General features: G+C 26.6%; 1 protein-coding gene across 1 annotated transcript in view; it reads left to right on the top strand.

The window, feature by feature from the left end:
• The window catches only part of LOC136977425 (leucine-rich repeats and immunoglobulin-like domains protein 2), a 42,901-nt gene extending 23,055 nt beyond the window's left edge, over window positions 1-19,846 (top strand). The window contains exons 10-20 of the mRNA XM_067272907.1: window positions 20-163; window positions 2,046-2,270; window positions 3,514-3,677; window positions 7,201-7,337; window positions 8,063-8,240; window positions 9,750-10,031; window positions 10,179-10,454; window positions 13,051-13,314; window positions 13,387-13,521; window positions 16,314-16,826; window positions 16,926-19,846. Coding sequence (XP_067129008.1) covers window positions 20-163; window positions 2,046-2,270; window positions 3,514-3,677; window positions 7,201-7,337; window positions 8,063-8,240; window positions 9,750-10,031; window positions 10,179-10,454; window positions 13,051-13,314; window positions 13,387-13,521; window positions 16,314-16,826; window positions 16,926-17,122 — 2,515 coding nt within the window. The 3' untranslated portion in view covers window positions 17,123-19,846. The remainder of the gene's footprint in view (window positions 1-19; window positions 164-2,045; window positions 2,271-3,513; window positions 3,678-7,200; window positions 7,338-8,062; window positions 8,241-9,749; window positions 10,032-10,178; window positions 10,455-13,050; window positions 13,315-13,386; window positions 13,522-16,313; window positions 16,827-16,925) is intronic.
• The last annotated feature ends 618 nt before the right edge of the window (window positions 19,847-20,464 follow it).

The following is a 20,464-nucleotide window of genomic DNA, read 5'->3' as shown; positions in this document are numbered from 1 at the left end:
CTGAATTTTTAAATATTAGGAATCTTAGTTATAATGAATTAAGAAGTATTAATAAAGAAATGTTAAAGAATTTGAATTCATTGAGGAAATTACATCTTTCATATAATTATATATTATATATTGAAGAAGGATCATTTCGTTCTTTGAGTTCACTTCATATTCTGTAAGTATCAGTTAATTTTAATATGTGTATATCTATTCAGTTAAAGTTTTATATTTTAATAAAAAAAGAAGGTATCAGATTTGTGTGTTATAAATTTACATTTTGCTTTTAATACATAAACTTTTATTGTTACTTTCATTATATTTTGCTAGTTCTTTTGTTTTGCCTTTTATTGGTAATAATTCTTCAACAGTTTTTATTGCATTCAATTCTTGTTTTTATTATTTTCTTAAATAATTTGGTAATTGAGTTTAAGGAATATGTCTATAGTTTTTACAATTTCCTTTGTCATTCTTTATAAAATGGATTAATTTGTCAATGTTATGTTACTTTTCTTGATTTTAAGAAACATAAATCTGAATTAGTTTTTGTTTTCATTTGAAATAAAGCCTCATATTGCATAAATATTTTTATTATTTCTAGAATATAAATTTTTCATTGATTTCCTTAAAGTGATTGCTTTTTTAAAGCATTTTAAAAATGCATTTTCTCTTCAATATACAAAATAGTCTATTATATTGTCAGCTCAAAATGAATTTACGACAGTATTATTTAGAAATGATTAGTTCTACATTTTTTAAATGACTTATATCCTTTTTTAAATCAAAGAAATGACCTTGTTTACAATTGGTTTTGTGTGATTGTTTTTATCATGTTTTGAATAAGCTGAGGATATTCTTTTTATAAAATCATTTTCTATATCTTTGAGTAGTTCTTTTTATATATTATAAATTTCTGGTATGTTGGATTAATAATCCTTGTTATGAGTCATCCATGTTTCTGTTTAAAAATTGTTTGGCATATCTTATATTAGAAATAAATTTTAGTCTATCTAAAAAAAAAGAGAAATATTTATTATTATCAGGCATAATAAGAACTTTTTTCTTGGATTGAGTGTTGCATATTTGAAACTACATAAAGTATGCCATTCATAATGAAAGATGTTATACAATTTACAATCTTCAAAGGAAAAGCAAAACAATACACTTGCATTTTATTTTCAAAGATAACCAGATTTAAATTATGTGTATTTTCATAATTGTACATATTTGCTTATATTTATTAATATTTTTAATTATACAATGTTTATAAATAATTACATTAACAATTACTAAACCTGATTATTAATAATCATTTATTGAACTGTGAGATTTGTAGTCTGAAAAATCCATTAGTTTAGTAAATGTTTATGAATATCATCAAGTTTCTCTCTCATTATAAATTGCTTGCAAAATCATTTATTCTGGAAACTTTATTTCCCAAATTTTTGTAGATAATTGAATGCTTGCTGTTCTTTCTCATTAGTTTTATTTCATTATTAGTAGTTAGTATTCATTTATAAATCAATTTATAAATAATGAAACATAGTTTTAAGAATTTCTTTTTAAAAAGATAAGTTTAAAATTTTGAAAGTTGATTAAAAATTTCTATTTATTCATGAATTATTTGAAAATAAATTAATATATTTCTGAAATCAATAATTATAATTTTGTTACTTCATTTAATATACTCAAAATTATACTTGATATATAATATTGTCATACATAATGTAATAGGAATAATACTAGAAATAAATAGATATATATTTATATATTGTTATTATTTTTGAAATAACCTACAATATACTGTTGAAAAAATAATAATTTGATTGTTGCAATTAATGTTTTAAAGATTCAATTGATTATAGCTAAATTTCAAAGTATTAGCTTTACAAAATTAAAACTAATAAATATATTGTTGGTCAAATAAATATTTGACTTTGAATAAGTTATTTGATTTACGTAAATGTATTTATTACTTGGAAGTTATTAATAATAATTTCGTGTAATGAATTTCTGTATGTATTTAATATTCCTTTTAATAGCTTTTTTTAATTTTACAGAGAACTAAATAATAATGAAATTTCTTGGACTATTGAAGATACAAATGGTGCCTTTGTTGGTATGGGAAAATTAAAGAAACTTAATTTAGCTTATAACCATATTAAATCTGTTGCAAAGAAGGCATTTTTAGGTCTTCCACGGCTACAAACTTTAGATCTCACCTACAATCCAATAACTTCCATTCAAAAAGATGCTTTTTCTGAGCTAAAAAGATTGCAAGAATTGTAAGTAATTTTTTAATAGAAAATTTTATAAAACATTTTAAACAACTAGCCATCCAGAAAATCATTAAGAACTAGAATTTATAAATGATTATTATTTATTAATTTATTATATGTTATGAATTATATTGAAAATAATTCTGTCAGATGTGATATATATCTGTACATGTTAATTTTTTTCTAAAAATATTTGTTGTAAAAGGAAATTGAAGTTTAAGGATTTTTCATTAATAGAAATCTTACATTATTTTTTGAACTGAATTCTTAGTTCCACTCACAATCATTTCTTTGTGATCAAAAGAGAATCTATATACTCACACAAAAACAATGATAAGTGATATAAAGACATCTATCAAACTAACAATGAATCTACGTAAGATAGCAGAGAAGTTACATGTAGTTATTAATCAGATCACATTACTAATTAACATATTCTTAATTACTTATCATATATTCTGGCATATAAGACGACTTTTTAACCCAAGAAAATCTCAAAAGTCGGGGGTTGTCTTATACGCTGGGTGTCGTGTTATAGGGCGAGTATATCCCAAACTCTATATTTTATCTGTAAAAGTCGGGGGTCATCTTATATGCCCAGTTGTCTTATACACCAGAATATACAGTAGCTATTTTTATAACTCTAATAAATGTAAAATTATATTAGTAAGATTGGTTTTCAGCACAATTTCTATCATGTAAAGATAATAGGCCAATTAAAACAAGTATACAATATTCAAAAGTAATTATGCATTGGAATTTGTAAATCAGTATTTATTTATTATAATGCATAACTATTCTTGGACACTGTATGCTTGTTTTAGTTCAATTATTACATAAATGTTTTAAAAATTTTTAATAATAAAGAAATAGGCTAAACCAGTTAGAAATTTTTTATTAAAGTTTTAATATTTAAGAATCTTTCTACTTTAGTTAATTGCTATTAGGTAAATATTATAAGTATTTTTTATAATTTTACACTATCCTATATTAGAATATATCTGCATATTTTTTAATTTTTATTTTCTCAAATTTTATTATTTGATAAAGTTTAAAACCATACTATTTTCTTTATACTAACTAAGTGTGATAGATTATTAAATATATAGAATAAAATTTCATATAATAATATATGTTTAATATCATCTATAGTTTTTATATTATGTTATTTGACCTTAAAATTTATTATGAATGCTGAATGAAATTATAGTCAGTATTTTGAGTGTACAAATACATTTTTTTATTATAGACGATTCAACAGTAGCAGTTTACTTTGTGATTGCTCACTCCAATGGTTTCGTGAATGGTTAGAATTGTTTAAATTCCAGCAGTCTGTCATAGCTAATTGCAATCATCCAGAATGGTTAAAAAATAAAAGTGTTCTTGAAGTCAATTCTAAAAATTTTACTTGTGGTAAATAAGTTTTATCTTATTATTTTAGTTTAGTAAAGTACAAATTTATATATTTTTAATATAAATTAATTTTTTATTATGTAAAAGTTATGAAATTAGTTATTATGTATTTATCAGTTATTTAAAATTAAAATATCAGTACGATTCATAAGTATTTAAATATATTATTTATGAAAAACTTATAATTTGGTTGATAAATAATGTCCCATTGTGTATGGAACAGTGAATTTTATTTTCAAATTGACATTTGATAATATGTAGCAAGAAATATCATTTCCCACAAAGTCTTCATTATTTAAGTACTAGTGTCAGTGTGATACCAAGTCTGGATCATGTTAATGGAGCCCTATTCTGACATGTTTCATTTTGCCATTTGTCTGAAAGTGTGAACTGACTAGATGCTGCTTGAAAGGGCCAGGCATATGATAATCCTCAGCATAAGATTGGAGTTGAATAATATTTTCCAGTCTTGTTGCTGAAACTATTGCATGATTCCTTGTGCCATATGGGATCTCATGTGAAGCAACTATTTAGTGACACCTCTCATGCAAACATTATTACAAGTTATCTTGCGTACATTCAGAATATTTCATGTGGGTACGGACAACCTGTGGCCTCTGGGTTTTTCTATAGATATAAATTCCCAAACAGATTTATAAATCACTTACAATGTACAGTACATGTGTCCAGTGAAAAAAAATTATAAGGCTATAAGCAATCAATATGAACATGAGTTATCCATATTATTCACATTCCAATTACAAAATGTGGAATTTGCAAAAATATGATTTTTTAGTGTTTAGGCCTGATCTCATATCAAAATAGAGTTGTATAGATGTTTACTATAGAAAGGTTGCCATTATTTGAATTAGAGTCTCTCTTCTACTTATATATATATATTAAACAGAAAATACAGTACTTAATTTCTTGTTATAACAGTTAAACTACATTAATAATCTAAATTAATTCTGAAAGCATTTTTATTTATATACAGTGGAACCTCGCTTAATGAGTACCTCGCACAACGAGCAAAACAAATTGTAAAAATTTGCCTCGCTTAACGAGTGATGTTTCGCATAACGAGTGATGAGGAGAGGGGAAGTCCCGAATTGTGCGCATGTGGCATGCTCCATCAATCTGTGTTTAGCACTTGTTCCGCTATCATCTTAGTGTCGCTTGTGATCACATATTTTTCCAAACTTGTGTTCACACATATTATATATAAACATCAACAACCATAACCCGTAAACATGCCAAACGATATGCCAAATTGTTGGGCTATGTGAAGGCTATAATTAAATAATAGAAATTAATTAATTTGACTAGAGGTAGGCAGTTATGCTGCCATCTTGTATTAAATTTAATGACCAATTCCAAATTAAATTTTAGAAATGTCTGAATTAAAAATTAACTATTTATTATTATTAAATTTAATACGAGATGGCAGCATAATTGCCTACCTCTAGTCTAATTAATTTCTATTATTTAATTATAGCCTTTACATAGACTAAGAATTTGGCATATCATTTGAAATGTTTATCAAACATATTATCTGTGATTTTTTTTTTGTTTTCTGCAAACCGTATTCTCATCCTAGGTTGGTTTATTTTGTGCTAGAAGAAAAGATGATGCTGATTTATGCTCCTTAACAATGCACATTGTACAATTTTCTTTGAATAAACATTATACGTATAACATTTAAGTATTTTTTTTCAGTGTGGAATGCATTATCATATTTTACATTAATTTTTATGGAAAAAATTGTTTTGCTTAATCAGTGTTTTGCATTACGAGTACGATTCTGGAACAAATTATGCTCATTAAGCAAGGTTCCACTGTAGTTTCATTTGAATGCCATTAACATTGCAATAAATTATAAAATTTATCAAAATTCATTAAAGAATGTATTGAGTATATTTAATATATGAATAAAAGTACTAAGCTATATATATTAAGCTATACAAATATTCATTTTTAATTAACAAAAAATTAAAATTTACAAATTGAAAGTGTATATTCTGAAAAAAAATTATTAAATTATTTTCAAATAATTGAATTAAGCTCTAAAATAAGATTATAGTAATTATAGTATAGATTATAGTAATTTATTAAACTAAGATTAAATGATGGAGAAAAACAATATTGTAATAATTTAATTAAACATTTTTCAAGATATTTTATATCTCATTGTCATTTGAATACCTAATGATAAACAGTTGTAAACACAGAACATGTATATAAAATAACTTTTAACAGATTTGAACATAATTTTTTGTCTGGAGACCAAATTACTTAGCATTTAATTATTAATACTAGCAGGAATATAGCCCAATCTAATCTGGCAATTGTTTGGCATTAATATAATTTTTGTTTAACTTTTGACTTTTAAACAAAAAATTTTAAAACAAAGTAATTATATTTTAAGTAAAGCTGTTGTGTTAATTTGCTTTCAAAATTTAAAATCTTCTATTACTGTTATGAAATTAAATTTTGTGATTTGATTTATTTCATTAATTTGATCAATTATGATCAGTTAATTAAATTTATTTCTATACTAATTTAATAAGTTTTTAGATATGTAGAGTCACATTTGATAATTTCAATATTTTGTAAAGGGATGCATTATATCAATTATAATAGTTTTTAAATTTAATTATTATTTAATATATAAATAATTAAATTTTCAATTATTATCTAAATGTTTAATACTCAATATGTCTATAAATAATCTTCAAATTTAATTTTGTAGAATAAATGATTTTAGTGTAAAATATTGACAACAAAAAGTATATTTTTATTTTTTGAACTCAATTATTAGTAAAAATTATGTCATTTATTTTCAGAAAAACTAATATTTATCAGTTTTTTACCATCCGATATCTTAATATTATTTTTATTTTTCCATTTTTTCATTTTCATTGTTTTGCAATTTTCCAAATTCTTCAGATTCATCACTTCCAAACAATGCTGATCTAAAATTAGTGTTAGTTTCTCCTATAACACAAAACAGTTTTTCAATTTAGTCGTCATCTATAATCTTTCATTATGAATTCTTTTCTCCTTTTTAGACAGTTTCAGGCAGCTAAATAAAGCCGTTTACAATAAAATAAAAAATAAAATACAAATTATAAAAATAAATTATTTTAACAGATAATAACAGCAAAGAATATTTTAATAAAAGCAGATATGTAGAAAATTATAATATTGCTTTCTTCTTAAAGATTGCATATCTCAGCAATGCAATCCTCAAGAATGGGATAAGTTGCTTCTTGTTACTGAAACAATGAATTAATCTATCATCTGGACAGGATTTCTACATTCCTGACCTTCATTTTAGAGAAATTGTCATCTCCAAATACAAATGATATTGAATGCAAACCTAGTAGGGCAAGAATAAACTATGAGTTTACTGTTGGAAAAAGCTTTTCTAAAGAAATACCTTATAATTGGAAAAATTTTTTTCTAGGCAGCCAAATAAAGCCAATTTTTCACTTATTAAAATAATTAATATTTTTTTTACTAGATGATTTTCCTAAACCTTATATTACTGAACATCCTCAAACCCAAGTAGCTTTGAAAGATGATAATATAACTCTTGTATGCAAAGCAGCCAGCAGTAGTAATTCTGTAACAACTTTTCTGTGGAAGAGAAATAATGAGGTTTGTTATAGCTTTTAATAGATAAGTATAATTTATAATAGATATAAATAAATATAATAAATAAATAAGATTTTAATGTGGATGCTAAGTGTTTATTAAATAGAAATGGTTTTCAGTGAAATCTGTTTAAAATTGTATAATAGTAATATGAAAATACATATATAAAAGTAATCAAAGTCAGAATTGTAATATTAAATTCCATTGATAATTAATTTAAATTAGCATAAATTTAACTTGGGAAAACTCAACAAAGACTAATGTTTAATAATATGAGATAAATTGTAATTTTGAATTTCTTCAGAACTCATAATTAAATCATAAGATTTAAATAATTGAAATGTATTAATTGGATTTAATATTTCAATAAATTTAAAGCAAATCAAAGATGTATTTGCAAAAAATATACTTAGATTTAATTTAATGTTAAATTGCATTAAAAAGAACCTAAATCTTATGTAAAGTGATTATTGTCAAATTATTGATGCACTTACAGGCAATTTTTTAAAAATAACTTTTCTTCAATTGCATATCACTTTTTCAATACATTCTTATAAATGTAATAATCATTTACTATATTAATTTATTGGAAGTTTTCTTATCTATAGTTTATTTATTAATTAAAATGTTTGAAAAAATATTAAGTGAAATTATTTACTTATTTTCTAGAAAAAACAAGAATAGAAATAATTTTGTATCTTATTAATGAAAATACTTGTATTTTACAGATATTAAAAGATGCAGAAATGGAAAATTTTGCCACTGCTGGTAAAGGTTCAATTATTGACTATGCAAGTTTATTACATATACGTTTTATCAATGACAACGATAAAGGAGAATATCAGTGTGTCATCTCTAATGAGTTTGGTTCAGTTTATTCTCAGAAAGCTCAAATAACAATTCATGGTATAGTTTATCATTTATTTTTATGTTATTATATGAAATTGCATGTTATAATTGAATTGCAAATATTTATGATATCTATAAGTATTTATTGTAATCAGTTTAGCTGTAAGATACAAAGTTTTAATACTTAAACTTCAAGTCAAAATAAACCAAACTTTTGGCACAGGTTTTATTACACAAATACACAAAAATTTTTACATCACACAACTTTCAAAATAAGCTCCTTCTGCATTTATATACAGTAGAGCGTCGATTATCTGACCCCAATTAACCGACTGCGTTCTAGTCGGCAAATTCAAATGTCCGCTAGTGATGTGGCGCTACAACATTTGGTTATGTCTTGGCTACTTTAATATTATTTTTGTTAAATTTTTGCATGTTTTAGCTGGCAGCACTGGCTCGACCATGAAAGGGAGGCTAGTATTTAAACCAGGTCTAATAATACACTATACCAATAATGTATTTTTTCATACTTTTCAGTTATCCGACCAACCCCAGTCCCCAATTAAGTCGGATAATCGATGCTCTACTGTACTTCTATCAGTATTTATACATTTGTCAAATTAGTTCTGAAAGTGATTTTTGTAATGTCTTTAGTGGCTTTCATTGCTGCAATTTCCACTCTGCTGTTTATTGGAATCTATCTATATCCCTTCAACTTTTTGTTTTAGGAACAGATAAGAATCTGCACGGGTAAAATTAAGAGCATGAGGAGATTGGAAAAAGACTGTTATGTTGTTCTTGATTAGATTTTTGCTGACCAGGAGTGATTGATTAAAATTAAAGTGGAACCACTATGATTAAAGTCTTTAAAGACATCACAAAAATGACTTTCAGTACTGTTTTGACAAATAGTATGTACTCTAGCAGATGTGTGTAGCTGCAAAAGGTGCTTATTTTAATAGTAATGTAATTAAAGTTATATTGACTCTTATCATGTGTATAGTTTAGAAAATGGATACAGTAATAGATGGTGGTTCGTTTATTAGCATAGACTTATTAGGTTAAAGTGAACATTCAGGTGGCTATTTATTCAGGTGAACATTTGTTTAAACTGATTAAGTTCAGAATGTAAAGAATCTTTGGATATAACAGAATATTGACATAAATTTAGTTTAGTTATTGGATATATTTAGATTTCTAATTTTTTTTCAGCTTTTATATTTTTATTATTTTATTTTGCCTATCATCATATAATCTGTTAGAAATGAAAGCTTTTTACAATGTAAATAAATGAAAAAAGAATAGTTTTTCTTTCAAATTAAATTCTTTAATGAATGAATGTTCGACAACTAAAGTTTTATTTTTCAAAATTTCAAAAAAATATTTCAAAAGTTTATTTATAGCTTTTATAGAATATAGCTATAGTTTATATAAGTTATTTGTCTGTTTACTATAAACTGAAATTTCAGATTTATGACATTTTCATGACATGAAATTAATATTAAGAAATTTGATATGTTATAGATTATAAAATTTAAAGTTTTATATAAATATTGTTCTTTACAGTATTTCCAACATTTACTAAAACACCTGAAGACATTACTGTTAAAGTTGACAGTGTTGCAAGGTTAGAATGTGCTGCTGAAGGCTCTCCTCCACCTGAAATAGCTTGGAAGAAAGATGGTGGAGATGATTTTCCTGCTGCAAGAGAGAGAAGAATGCATGTCATGCCGAGTGATGATGTATTTTTTATTGTTGATGTAAAACCATTTGATATGGGTGTCTATACTTGTACAGCCAAAAATGATGCTGGAATTGTTATGGCCAATGCATCTCTCACTGTACTAGGTATTTTATGTTGCTTCTTTAAATACTCTTATATTTTATTTACTTATCTTGTGTGTATAAATTTAATTTAATGCTTTTTATAATTTTAATTATATTTAAAATTTTTACTTACAATAAAAGTCATCATAACATATTTTTCTTTTGAAGAAACCCCATCATTTGTTAGAGCAATGAAAGATAAAGAAACTAAATCGGGAGAAACAGCTGTCTTAGAATGTTTTGCTTCTGGTAGTCCAAAACCTAAACTAACTTGGCTAAAAGATGGTGGACCACTCATTCCAACAGAGAGACATTTTTTTACAGTAGATAATCAATTATTAGTAATAGTACAAAGTCAAGTTTCTGATAGTGGTGAATATACATGTGAAATGTCTAATACCCTAGGAACAGAAAGAGATTCATCTTACTTGACTATTTATTCAGGTGAATGTTTAATTAATTGTATAATAAATGTTTTATATAATTAATTAATTAATAGAAATATTTTATTATATAAAATTTATAGATATAGTTAAGTTTACATTATTGCTATTTATAAAACAATGTGTAATTTGTAAATTTCAAATTCATCCTGCATGTTGTAGACTCTACTTGTGTGCTAAAATAAAATATTTACTACAAGTAAGATCATAATTAAATTAAAATTAAATTAGAATAATTTTTATTTAAAGTTTTATTAAAAGAAATTATAGTAAATATAATTTCATATTTACTAGTTTAGTACAGATGTTGTCAAATAAGTATCTGGATTAATTTTATATAATATGGATGCATATCAAGCAAACTGATAATACTAATTTTTGACAATCTCCTAAGAATGTTGAACACTTTTTTTCCATTTATTCATCAATTGTCATATATACCAGCAGTTAGAAATTTTTGGTTAACTCCTGCCGAAATAAAAATGCTTGTTACATAATTGTCTTTGAATTTCTCTCTTTACCAAGATGTTCTTTGAATGCTAAAGAAATGAGTCATTAGATGCCAAGTTAAGACTATAGATAGAATAAGAAAGCAATTGATCAATTTTAGCAATAATAAACAAGATGAGATTAGCAATAGTATAGTGTGGTATTGTCACAATATGATCATATTGATTATTTGTAAAGTCATACAAATGTATCATATTGTAATCAATATGATACATTTGTATGACTTTACAAATTCTGGATCATTCATTATAATAAGTGTTATTGATGAATCATCCTTTCATTATTAATTCCATAAGCTGTTTCTATACAATGAATGTCCTCACTTTACTTGCCATTGACTATGCTCTGAATTTTATGAACAGTAAAGAGTTTCTGTGCTTCCACTACATTGGGGTTTGGAATTGAGAATGTAATGATGAATGAATCTTTTGCAGTGATGATATGGAGCAGGAATTTTGCACCTTCAGTTTCACATTACAGAAAATCTTGATGCTGATTTGTATGAAAATTCAACTGTGAACCCTCATTAGTAAATTTTGTGATATTGAAAATACAGTAAGACCCTGCTTAATGCGGGGGATGCATTCCTAGACAACAAAGCGCTGAACGAAACAGTGTTAAACAAGGCCATTTTATCATAGAGTAAATAGGGATAGGGGAACATGCAATCAAAAATAAACAAATTTTACTTTAATTTTAAGTTGTTTTTATATTAATTTGTACAATAATATATGTTAAGTAACACACAAACATGCACACAGAAATGTAAAGTTCATTTTTTGAGACAAAGGTCCTGACTTTTTTGAAGTTCTTGTTTTTTTTGCAATAAAGTTGTAAAGTTTTATTTGTCGCTTTTTTCTTTCCTTAAGCAAATGTCAGTAGCAGAAGATTGCATCCAAAACTCCTCATCTTGCTTTTGCACTTCTTTCAAAATCTGGATCATTCATTACAATTTGATCAACGATTTTGGTTATCATTACCAAACTTTTACTAAGGAAATCTGTAGAGAAATTCTTTGGGGTTCTTCATTTTCAGAGTCACAATTTTCCAGTTCTATATAAATTTCTTGTTCTGCCAGTTCTTGAAGGTTGTTGTTGGTAAGACTCTCACCAGAAACCTGCAGTAACTTCCAATATCCTGCTCGTCTACATCTCCTAGTCTTGCTGTATCAATTAGGTTGACCAAAGCTAACCTAACGATACAGTGATAGGCTCTTCTAGTTGAGAATTCTTGGATACTTTCAGCCATAACTTCTTCCACACTTAGTTTGTGCATTTATCAGTTAATTCTTGCCAAGCAAAGTATTGCCTATGACACCCATGATGTTATATTTTTTCCAAAATTACACCAAACAAACATAGATTTAAAGAAAATGCATCTTTTTGCCACTGATTGGTTCATGTTTGTAAATAATCGTATTATATATGAATCAATGAAATGCCACAATACTTTAAATCAGCATAAATCTTGAGGTTTTTTTTAGGCTTCAAGCAGACCATGTTATATCGAATCAGCGTTAAGAGGGGTCATACTGTATAGTTCCTTAGAGATAATAGTGTATGGCCAATAATCATTTCCAAGGAGTCAATCACTATGTTATGCCTGCAATGTTACAATATACAACATTACAATTATGTCCTCCATGATATAAATCAGCTCTAGAGTGATGAAAGACAGATTAACTTGGACACAGCTTGTCTTTGATGAATTTTTGAAAGCATTGACTGCATCATTTAAATGCCAGGAGCATTCCATGGTGTCATCACTGAATAAAGTATTTGTAAATATCTGTTGATTTGAATTCTTCAATTGTGGGAATTTTATCATTACTTACTGTTCAGCACTTATAGTTATCCTTCTTTCTAATTTCCAGAAGAGTTGTGTTTCTTTCATTAGATGCAGAAATGTATGTCATACATGAAACCAGCCATCACTAGTTCCAAAGAAAAGAAGAAATCAGTCGATCTCTATACTTATTTGATTAACCCTCATAACTTTTTACAGTGTAATTGAAGAAAAATAATTGTTCTATTATATTGAATTTCCTTTTAAAATATGCTTTAATTTTTAAAAATTATTATTAATAGATTCTGACAGAGAATCTGGATCACAAGATGATAGTACAGCTACTGGTATAATCGTTATAGCAGTTGTGTGTTGTGTAGTTGGTACTTCACTAGTTTGGATAATCATTATATATCAAACAAGAAAACGTGCTGAGGAATATGCACCAACTAATTCCGATGAAGCAGCTATACCAAGTGAATTAGCACCATTTGCTACTTATCCTACTACTTGTACTGAAGAATATAAAGAATCTGTCCCACATTTGTTCTTGGATTCAAATTCTGGTATGAAAATTTTTAAGGGATTGTGTTAGCTATGATATGAAGTGAGATGTCATAAAATTTTTTTTATTTCAGAACATTCCAGCAAAGATAGTGGGACAGGTGATAGTGCCAAGCACAGTAATGATGAACTTCTTCCTTCTGATGGTGTGAAACATCACAGTCTCATTTTATTAAATGATAGAACACATCTAACTCATTTAGTAAGAGGTAAAAATTACAATTTTTAAAGTTTTTCTCTTACTTATTTTGTAAATGTTATTACAGTATAAAAATTTAAATTTATATATTTATTCTTTTCAAATATAAATTTTATTGTAAGTCATTTTTCTATAATACAGTTAAATGATGATTTTCATATTAGTTCCTGTAACTTTTGGGAATATTGATGAAATCATCAGTTATCACAGTTATTGTATATATATGTTATTGATTTCTGGATGCATGAGTGAATTCAATTTTTGATTTCTTTATTACCTTTTAAAAAAAGTGATTTTATTCAATTTTTCTGAACAATATGATTTCTAATTATAAGTTGAAAAAAAGAAATCATCAAAAAAAAAATTAGAATAATATCTAAAAAAATACCCACAACTAGAGTCAAAGAGAGTTAAGTCAATTAAAAATATAGACCTTAACAAATTTCAGGAAAAATTTAATAATCTAAAATGTTTGTTTTTGATTATTAAATTTAAGATATTTGAATGTGTTTGTTCTTTTTTATATGGTCTAACTGAAGTATATCCATCAAAGTGATTGAAAATGTTTTTGATTATAAATTTTTGCTGAAGTTTGTTAAGGAATGTGTTTTAATTAACAATATCTACTGTAATTTGCTACAACTTATTTAAATTAAGTTGTGCAAATTGTTGCTTGGTAAATGTCAACCTATTGCCAGAGGGACAAGTGTTTGAATTTGATCCAGATTCCTGTAATTTATCATGGATATAGTTAGGTTACTCATCTCTCTACCTTGCTATGGCCTCATTACAGGTTTGACTCATCTGTAATGAGTGAAATTGTGGTCACCTATAATTTATAATGGCTTTAGTGTAGTATTTTGCAATGATGAATCACTTCCAGATTTCAAATCAGACTTAAGATTATTGCAAATTTGACCTAACTATCTCATTTGAATTGGGTTGCATAAAATAATAACAATGAATAATTAATTTTTTTTTTGTTATAACCTATTGCATGATATTATGAACTAATGATGCCAAATGGAAACATGTCTAGTTTCATAGAGAGTATAATTTTGTGTCGGTCTTAAATTTAATTACTTAGCATTAATATATTATTATTTCTTTTTCATTTCTATATTTTATCATTGTTTTAATTACTTTTTTATATGTTTTATATTTTTATTTTATTTTAACAGGAAACTTATAAGATGCATATTAAACAGATAGCATATTATTATTATTATTATTATTATTATTATTTTATAACTTACTTAAGATAGTTATGTTAACACATATTTAATTTAATTAATATGAATAGTCTTTAAAACTTTTATCTGTAGATACTACAGTAGACTCTCAATAATTCAAACTTCCTTAATTTAGAATTATCATTTACTCAAATTTTATTTTTTTCTTAATTTAACTCCCATAGAAACATAAAACGCATTGATTCTGAGTCAAATTACAAGTAGTTTTGAGATCACATTTTGCTAATTCAAAACTTAAGATCCAGCAACTATTTTATATCTAATTTTGTATTTTCAAGGTGGAAGATATTATGACAAAATTGAAGTTTGGTATTGTATAGAATTATGCCTCAGCACAATATAAAATTCAAAATTTTCATGATTGCACCTAAAGTAACATTATTTTTAAACACAAATTCAGTAATACCAGTTAAATCTTTGCTCTATAAAATCATTATTTTTAAACTTTCAAAATTTAAAAGATTTCAAAGTGAAACAAACACACTTGTGATTTGATAAATTATTGAGTTATTGGCCAATCAAATATATGTGTTTGTCTACGTGTACTGTACCTCTTTATTTAGAATTAAACATTCATACTGTATAAATATCACTTTACAATCCAAGTTTGGATTGCATGTTGACATTTCCATTACTGATAATGAATTGACCATTTTCATTTCAAAGTAGATAGAAATGGCAAATAAGCAATTATTTATTGTGACATTGTCACGATGCCAGACTGCAATTTTTCATCACAATGCATTAAAGTTTAGTTGTCTCTTTCCCCTGTATATTACACTTTTCCTGTTAACAACAAAGTCATGCCAGTCATCTGTTTAACACCGTTCAGGGGAATTTTTTGAATTGAAATAATGTGGCTTCTGGCCCGAAACAGAAGTTTAAGTATAGTTAATCAGGGCCTTCTGCTCCAAAGGTTTCCATATCTGGTCTTAACAAAATTCACAGACAGCTTTGTCAATGTCAACATCATTGCTGATGTAAAGAACCAACTGCAAGAAATGAGTGATGAAAATGAGGAAGAAATAAATCCTGTCAAGGACAAATATCATATACCTTTCACATGTAGGGAAGCCATTGACAGAAAAGCTCTTGAACTTTTAAGGGCTCTTTAGAAACTAATTTTAATATATATGGCTTAGAGAAAATTTCATCTCTGCAGTTGGTTCATAGTGCTACTACTACTGAACTGACAAACTGGGATCAAATCTTAGTGATGACTAAGTCAGATCCATTCAGCTTTAGACCCACAGACCATTGTATATCTGGAGAATTGTGTCCAGGATGTAAAGTCATTGTTAATGCAGGATGCCCAGTATTAATAATGGCTCATCTACTTAAAGGTTATGCCACAAATAGAAGTCCACATATCTCTCTCTCCCCTCATCTTTAGAGCACATTTTAAGGAATTCTTTTACTTTTATCTTATATAAATATTAATAGTTTTAAAATTAGCTTAAATGTCAGGGCAATAATATTTCATATAGACTTTTAGAAAAACATGTTTTTAAATAAAATATTCTAGAAACTTATTTGAAATATCTTATAGGTTCCAGTTTAGGGAGCATTATGGGAGCTCAGAGTGATATTTCGGATGACATTGGTCAAAGCTGTCCAAGTACATACACCACTACAGGAAGTGGTCAGAGTAGTGCTGGAACTCCACAACAGCATACACCACTACTCCACAACAACCACACTTCAAAAACTTCTAAAAAGAATAGTTACTGTTGCAATCCTAGTGATTTGAAAAACATTCATGATAAATTAAGTAAAGCACCTGTAATTCCACCAAGCGAGGTCACGCGGTGGCCTGTTTTCTCTCCCAGCCGATCTTTTTCGGCAGAACATCTCATTAATAAAAGAAATGAGAAACCAATATTTCCCAGAAATGACTATGCTGATACTTCAAAAAATTCCTCCAATGAAAAATTGGACACTCTCTGTGGGAGTGCAAATTTAGAAACAGATTGTGCCATTTCTGGTTTTCCTCACACCTCTTCACCAGCTTCGAATCACAGTTGGAGTATGGGTTCTCTACATCCTTCGAGGCCATCATCTGGTAAGTTTACAATATAACATAATGAAAGAACTGTTATTTATCATTATCATTGCAAATATGTTTTTTTCTAAATTAAATTTAAAATAATTACTTTTTTAGCTGATCAAGATGACACAAAAAACATTTCTATTGATCTTCAGTCAGTAGAACAGACTTCTGGTAACAGTCCAATGTTATCTAGGCTTTCCAAAAACTCTGTTGTGTCTTCAACACCACACAACAATACAAAACAGTTTCCCATACAGAGGGTTGCTGGATTGACGTCTGACTCATCTATGCATGTAGGGATTGTATAGCATCATCAATTCTATGTGAAAAGACCCTGTACAATTAAATAGCGTGCCATTGTTTTTATTAATAATATTATTATTATTATTATTATTATTATTATATTATTATTATTATTTTGTTAATGTACAGAAGTCTTTTCGACATGCTGCAGTCATTTGTGAGAAAAAGAAGCATGCAAGAAGACATTGACAGAGATCAAGTTGTAAGATTTTACTTAGTTTGATCCATTGTAAATTATGCATAGATGTATAGAAAAAAATTTATTAAGATTACTGTCAAATTTATAGGAAATATTCCTATTTCTCAATTTGATGATGAAGCTTTTACGAATACAACGTCAGATGTCACACACATGGTTCATGTATATTTGTGTGCATGTATGAGTGAGTCGGTGTGAAAGTGATAAATTTCATTGTTAAGTTTCTTCATTCTGTATATAATATTGTACAGTTAAATTCATCATCCATCAGAAAGATGTAAAAATAGGGAAACAAATGTTTTGTTGTAAATTCTATTACAAGAAAAGAAAAGAAAAGAAAATAATGAATTTTAATGAGAATATTCAAAATTAAGCAGATAAGTTATAACAACCCAAAACACTTGGTTACGTCAGGATCACATTAAAGGCATTATTTTTATTACTAACCAATTTCATCTATTATTATGCATTCCTATGTTAGATCAAACAGTTATCTTTTAAAGTTGACAACAGGATAAATTATCCAGATAACAATAATTAATTCCCACCTAAATATATTCTCGGCACTGCCTGTATACTATATTTGTATTCGTGTCTGTTGCATAAGGTTTCTTGAAATTGGTAATCTTAAATCGTTTTTGGTTCTTATCAAAAATAGCAGTTCACTAAAATATTTTCAGTTTGTTGAAAAATTAATAATAAAATTACAAAATTTCTTTTATTTAAATGCTGATTTTTATTTTAAACAAATCAAAAACATTTATATTGATTGATCATTTATTTTATCAAATTTTGGTTAAACCATAATGATAAGTGATTTAATCCTAATATGTTAAGTGGTTTAAAATAAAAAAAAAGCTCCTAAATGTATAGAAAGATTGTAATTTTTGAAGAGTTTTTCTATATTTATTTGACTATATTTTGTGTATTTAGATTGTCATAAAATTTTAAAATAGTGAAATGACAAGTTAAACTGTGCCATAGATGCAGTCAAAAATTTAATTAGAAAATATTTGGTTGCCAAAAAAAAAAACTGTAATGGTTTCTACATTTTGTTCTGTTCTGTTTTTCCTTCATGTTCATATTGTTAAAAAAAATAAGAGAAATATCATTCTGTAAAATATATTGTTAATATATATATATTTTTTTTTGTATATAGTCACCAAATAGCGTTTGCCAAGATTTTGTTTTAGTTCAAGTGAATCTGTTGTAGTATATAATATGATAAATGCAGCATTTTGCAAATTTCAGGTGTAATTATCAGACGGGTATTTTGCAATTATGTTCAACGAAAAACATTTAAGATTCTTGACAGGATAAACTATGGGCAGCAACGTCAGCTATGCAATCTTTTGTACGCACCGCATTTTCTAATTAAATATTTCAGTTTATTTTATGATAAAATGAAAAAAAAGAAAAGTAGCAACTGTTCAATAATTTAGTTGTGAATTTTATTCTTCTTTATTATTGGATAGTTTTTACTTTTTAAAATGTATTTAATGAATATTCATTATTAGTATAATGAATAAATTAACTAAAACTTTCAGATGTATAAATATATATATATATTTCTTTGCACTAAAAATTATTTATTTCTTTAAAAAAGTTTCCTGTCTTGTTAAGTAGTATGATAGTCCCACAGATTGTGTATTATATTGTGATGTATGTAAGAATTATATTGTGTATATATTGATGGTTCATTTAATCACTGTGCCATAATGAAAAAAGTCTAGTAAGAGTGGCCATAAGAGTGTACGATGATTGTTATTTATTTGTTAGAAAAACGTAAAAATTAATAATAATAATGATAATAATAATAAGCAGCACTTGACATTACTATTTTCTTCTATGCTTCCATTTCTTTGTTCTGTATGGAGTTGGTAATTTGTAATCTTCCAAATATTTAACAAAAAAAAAGGATCAAATTGATTTTTTTACATATAAAGGGTGCTAAATAGACAACGAAATGCGCTTCTGATTTTTTGCAAAAAGATGTTACAAGTACTTTTACTATTTATAAAAAAAAAAAAAAAAAAACGCAAACCGTCCTAGAGAGGTGGTTCTATAGAATTTCAATATGCAAAGCACCACCAACGTGCCTGCTTAAAACTTAAATAATATAAATATATATTATTTTGATCTTTCACTGACAAGAAATTTAAAACGTGAGAAAGTTTCCAACTCTGTCCAAAACGAAGGATTTTATTGTCCAGAGAAAAAAATTAAAAAATACCAAAAAAAAAACGGGTTGATGTCATGTTGTGTTGGTGTGACTATTGTGAAAAATTAATTAACCGAAAGTATTAAAAATCTGTTTCGGAATAATTGTAAACAAACTCATAAGTATAGAAAATGGTCAGTCTGTTCTTTCATGAAATGCAGTAATGAAGTACCTGGTGTTTAAATCAATTCCTTTCGTCTGTTCTTTTCGATGGTAAACACAAGTGTTGTGAAATAATGTGTGTGTAATCATAAATGAATCTCCCCCTATTTAAAATAATGGGAATTAATAAAAGTCATCTACACAATATTTTTTGTTTCGTTATTTCTCTCTCAATATAATAGATTCCCGCTTTTAACGATTGATATGATTTATAAAATGCTATATTTAAGGACCACTTTTTTTTTGTCTTATTTCGGTGAAGTATTTAATTCAGGATACTGAACCGAAGAGAAATTTGTGTTCGATTTACAACGGCTCGTTTAACGACGATTTTCGAGAACCAGTTAAGTCGTAAAAGCGGAAATCTGTTATATAGACCAGTGATTCTCAAAGTGGGGGTCGCGACCCCCAAGGGGTCGTGAAAAATATTTGGGGAGTCGCTGAAAAATTGATGCCAGATCAATTTTTTCAAATATTTTATAAATTTACTATGGATTCATGTTTAGAAATAATAGAAATAAAAAATAAATTTTACTTATTATTCAATTTTACTTAAATAAATTGCACATATAAATAATATAAATATTTAAATACGAGCCTAACCCCCTCCCTCCGGGATGTGTTTTGACACATACTTATTCTTGGAGGGTCCTTTGAAATTTTTACGTACAGGAGGGGGGTCGCGGTCCAAAAAGTTTGAGAAACACTGATATAGACTATAGATTAATATTTTATACAATTTAAATAAATAAAAACTTATAAAAT

Source organism: Centruroides vittatus, unplaced genomic scaffold (genome assembly GCF_030686945.1).
Source record: "Centruroides vittatus isolate TY-2023 unplaced genomic scaffold, ASM3068694v2 contig_459, whole genome shotgun sequence".
In the NCBI taxonomy this organism is placed as follows: Eukaryota; Metazoa; Arthropoda; class Arachnida; order Scorpiones; family Buthidae; genus Centruroides; species Centruroides vittatus.
This window is presented reverse-complemented; position numbering and strand designations above follow the sequence as displayed.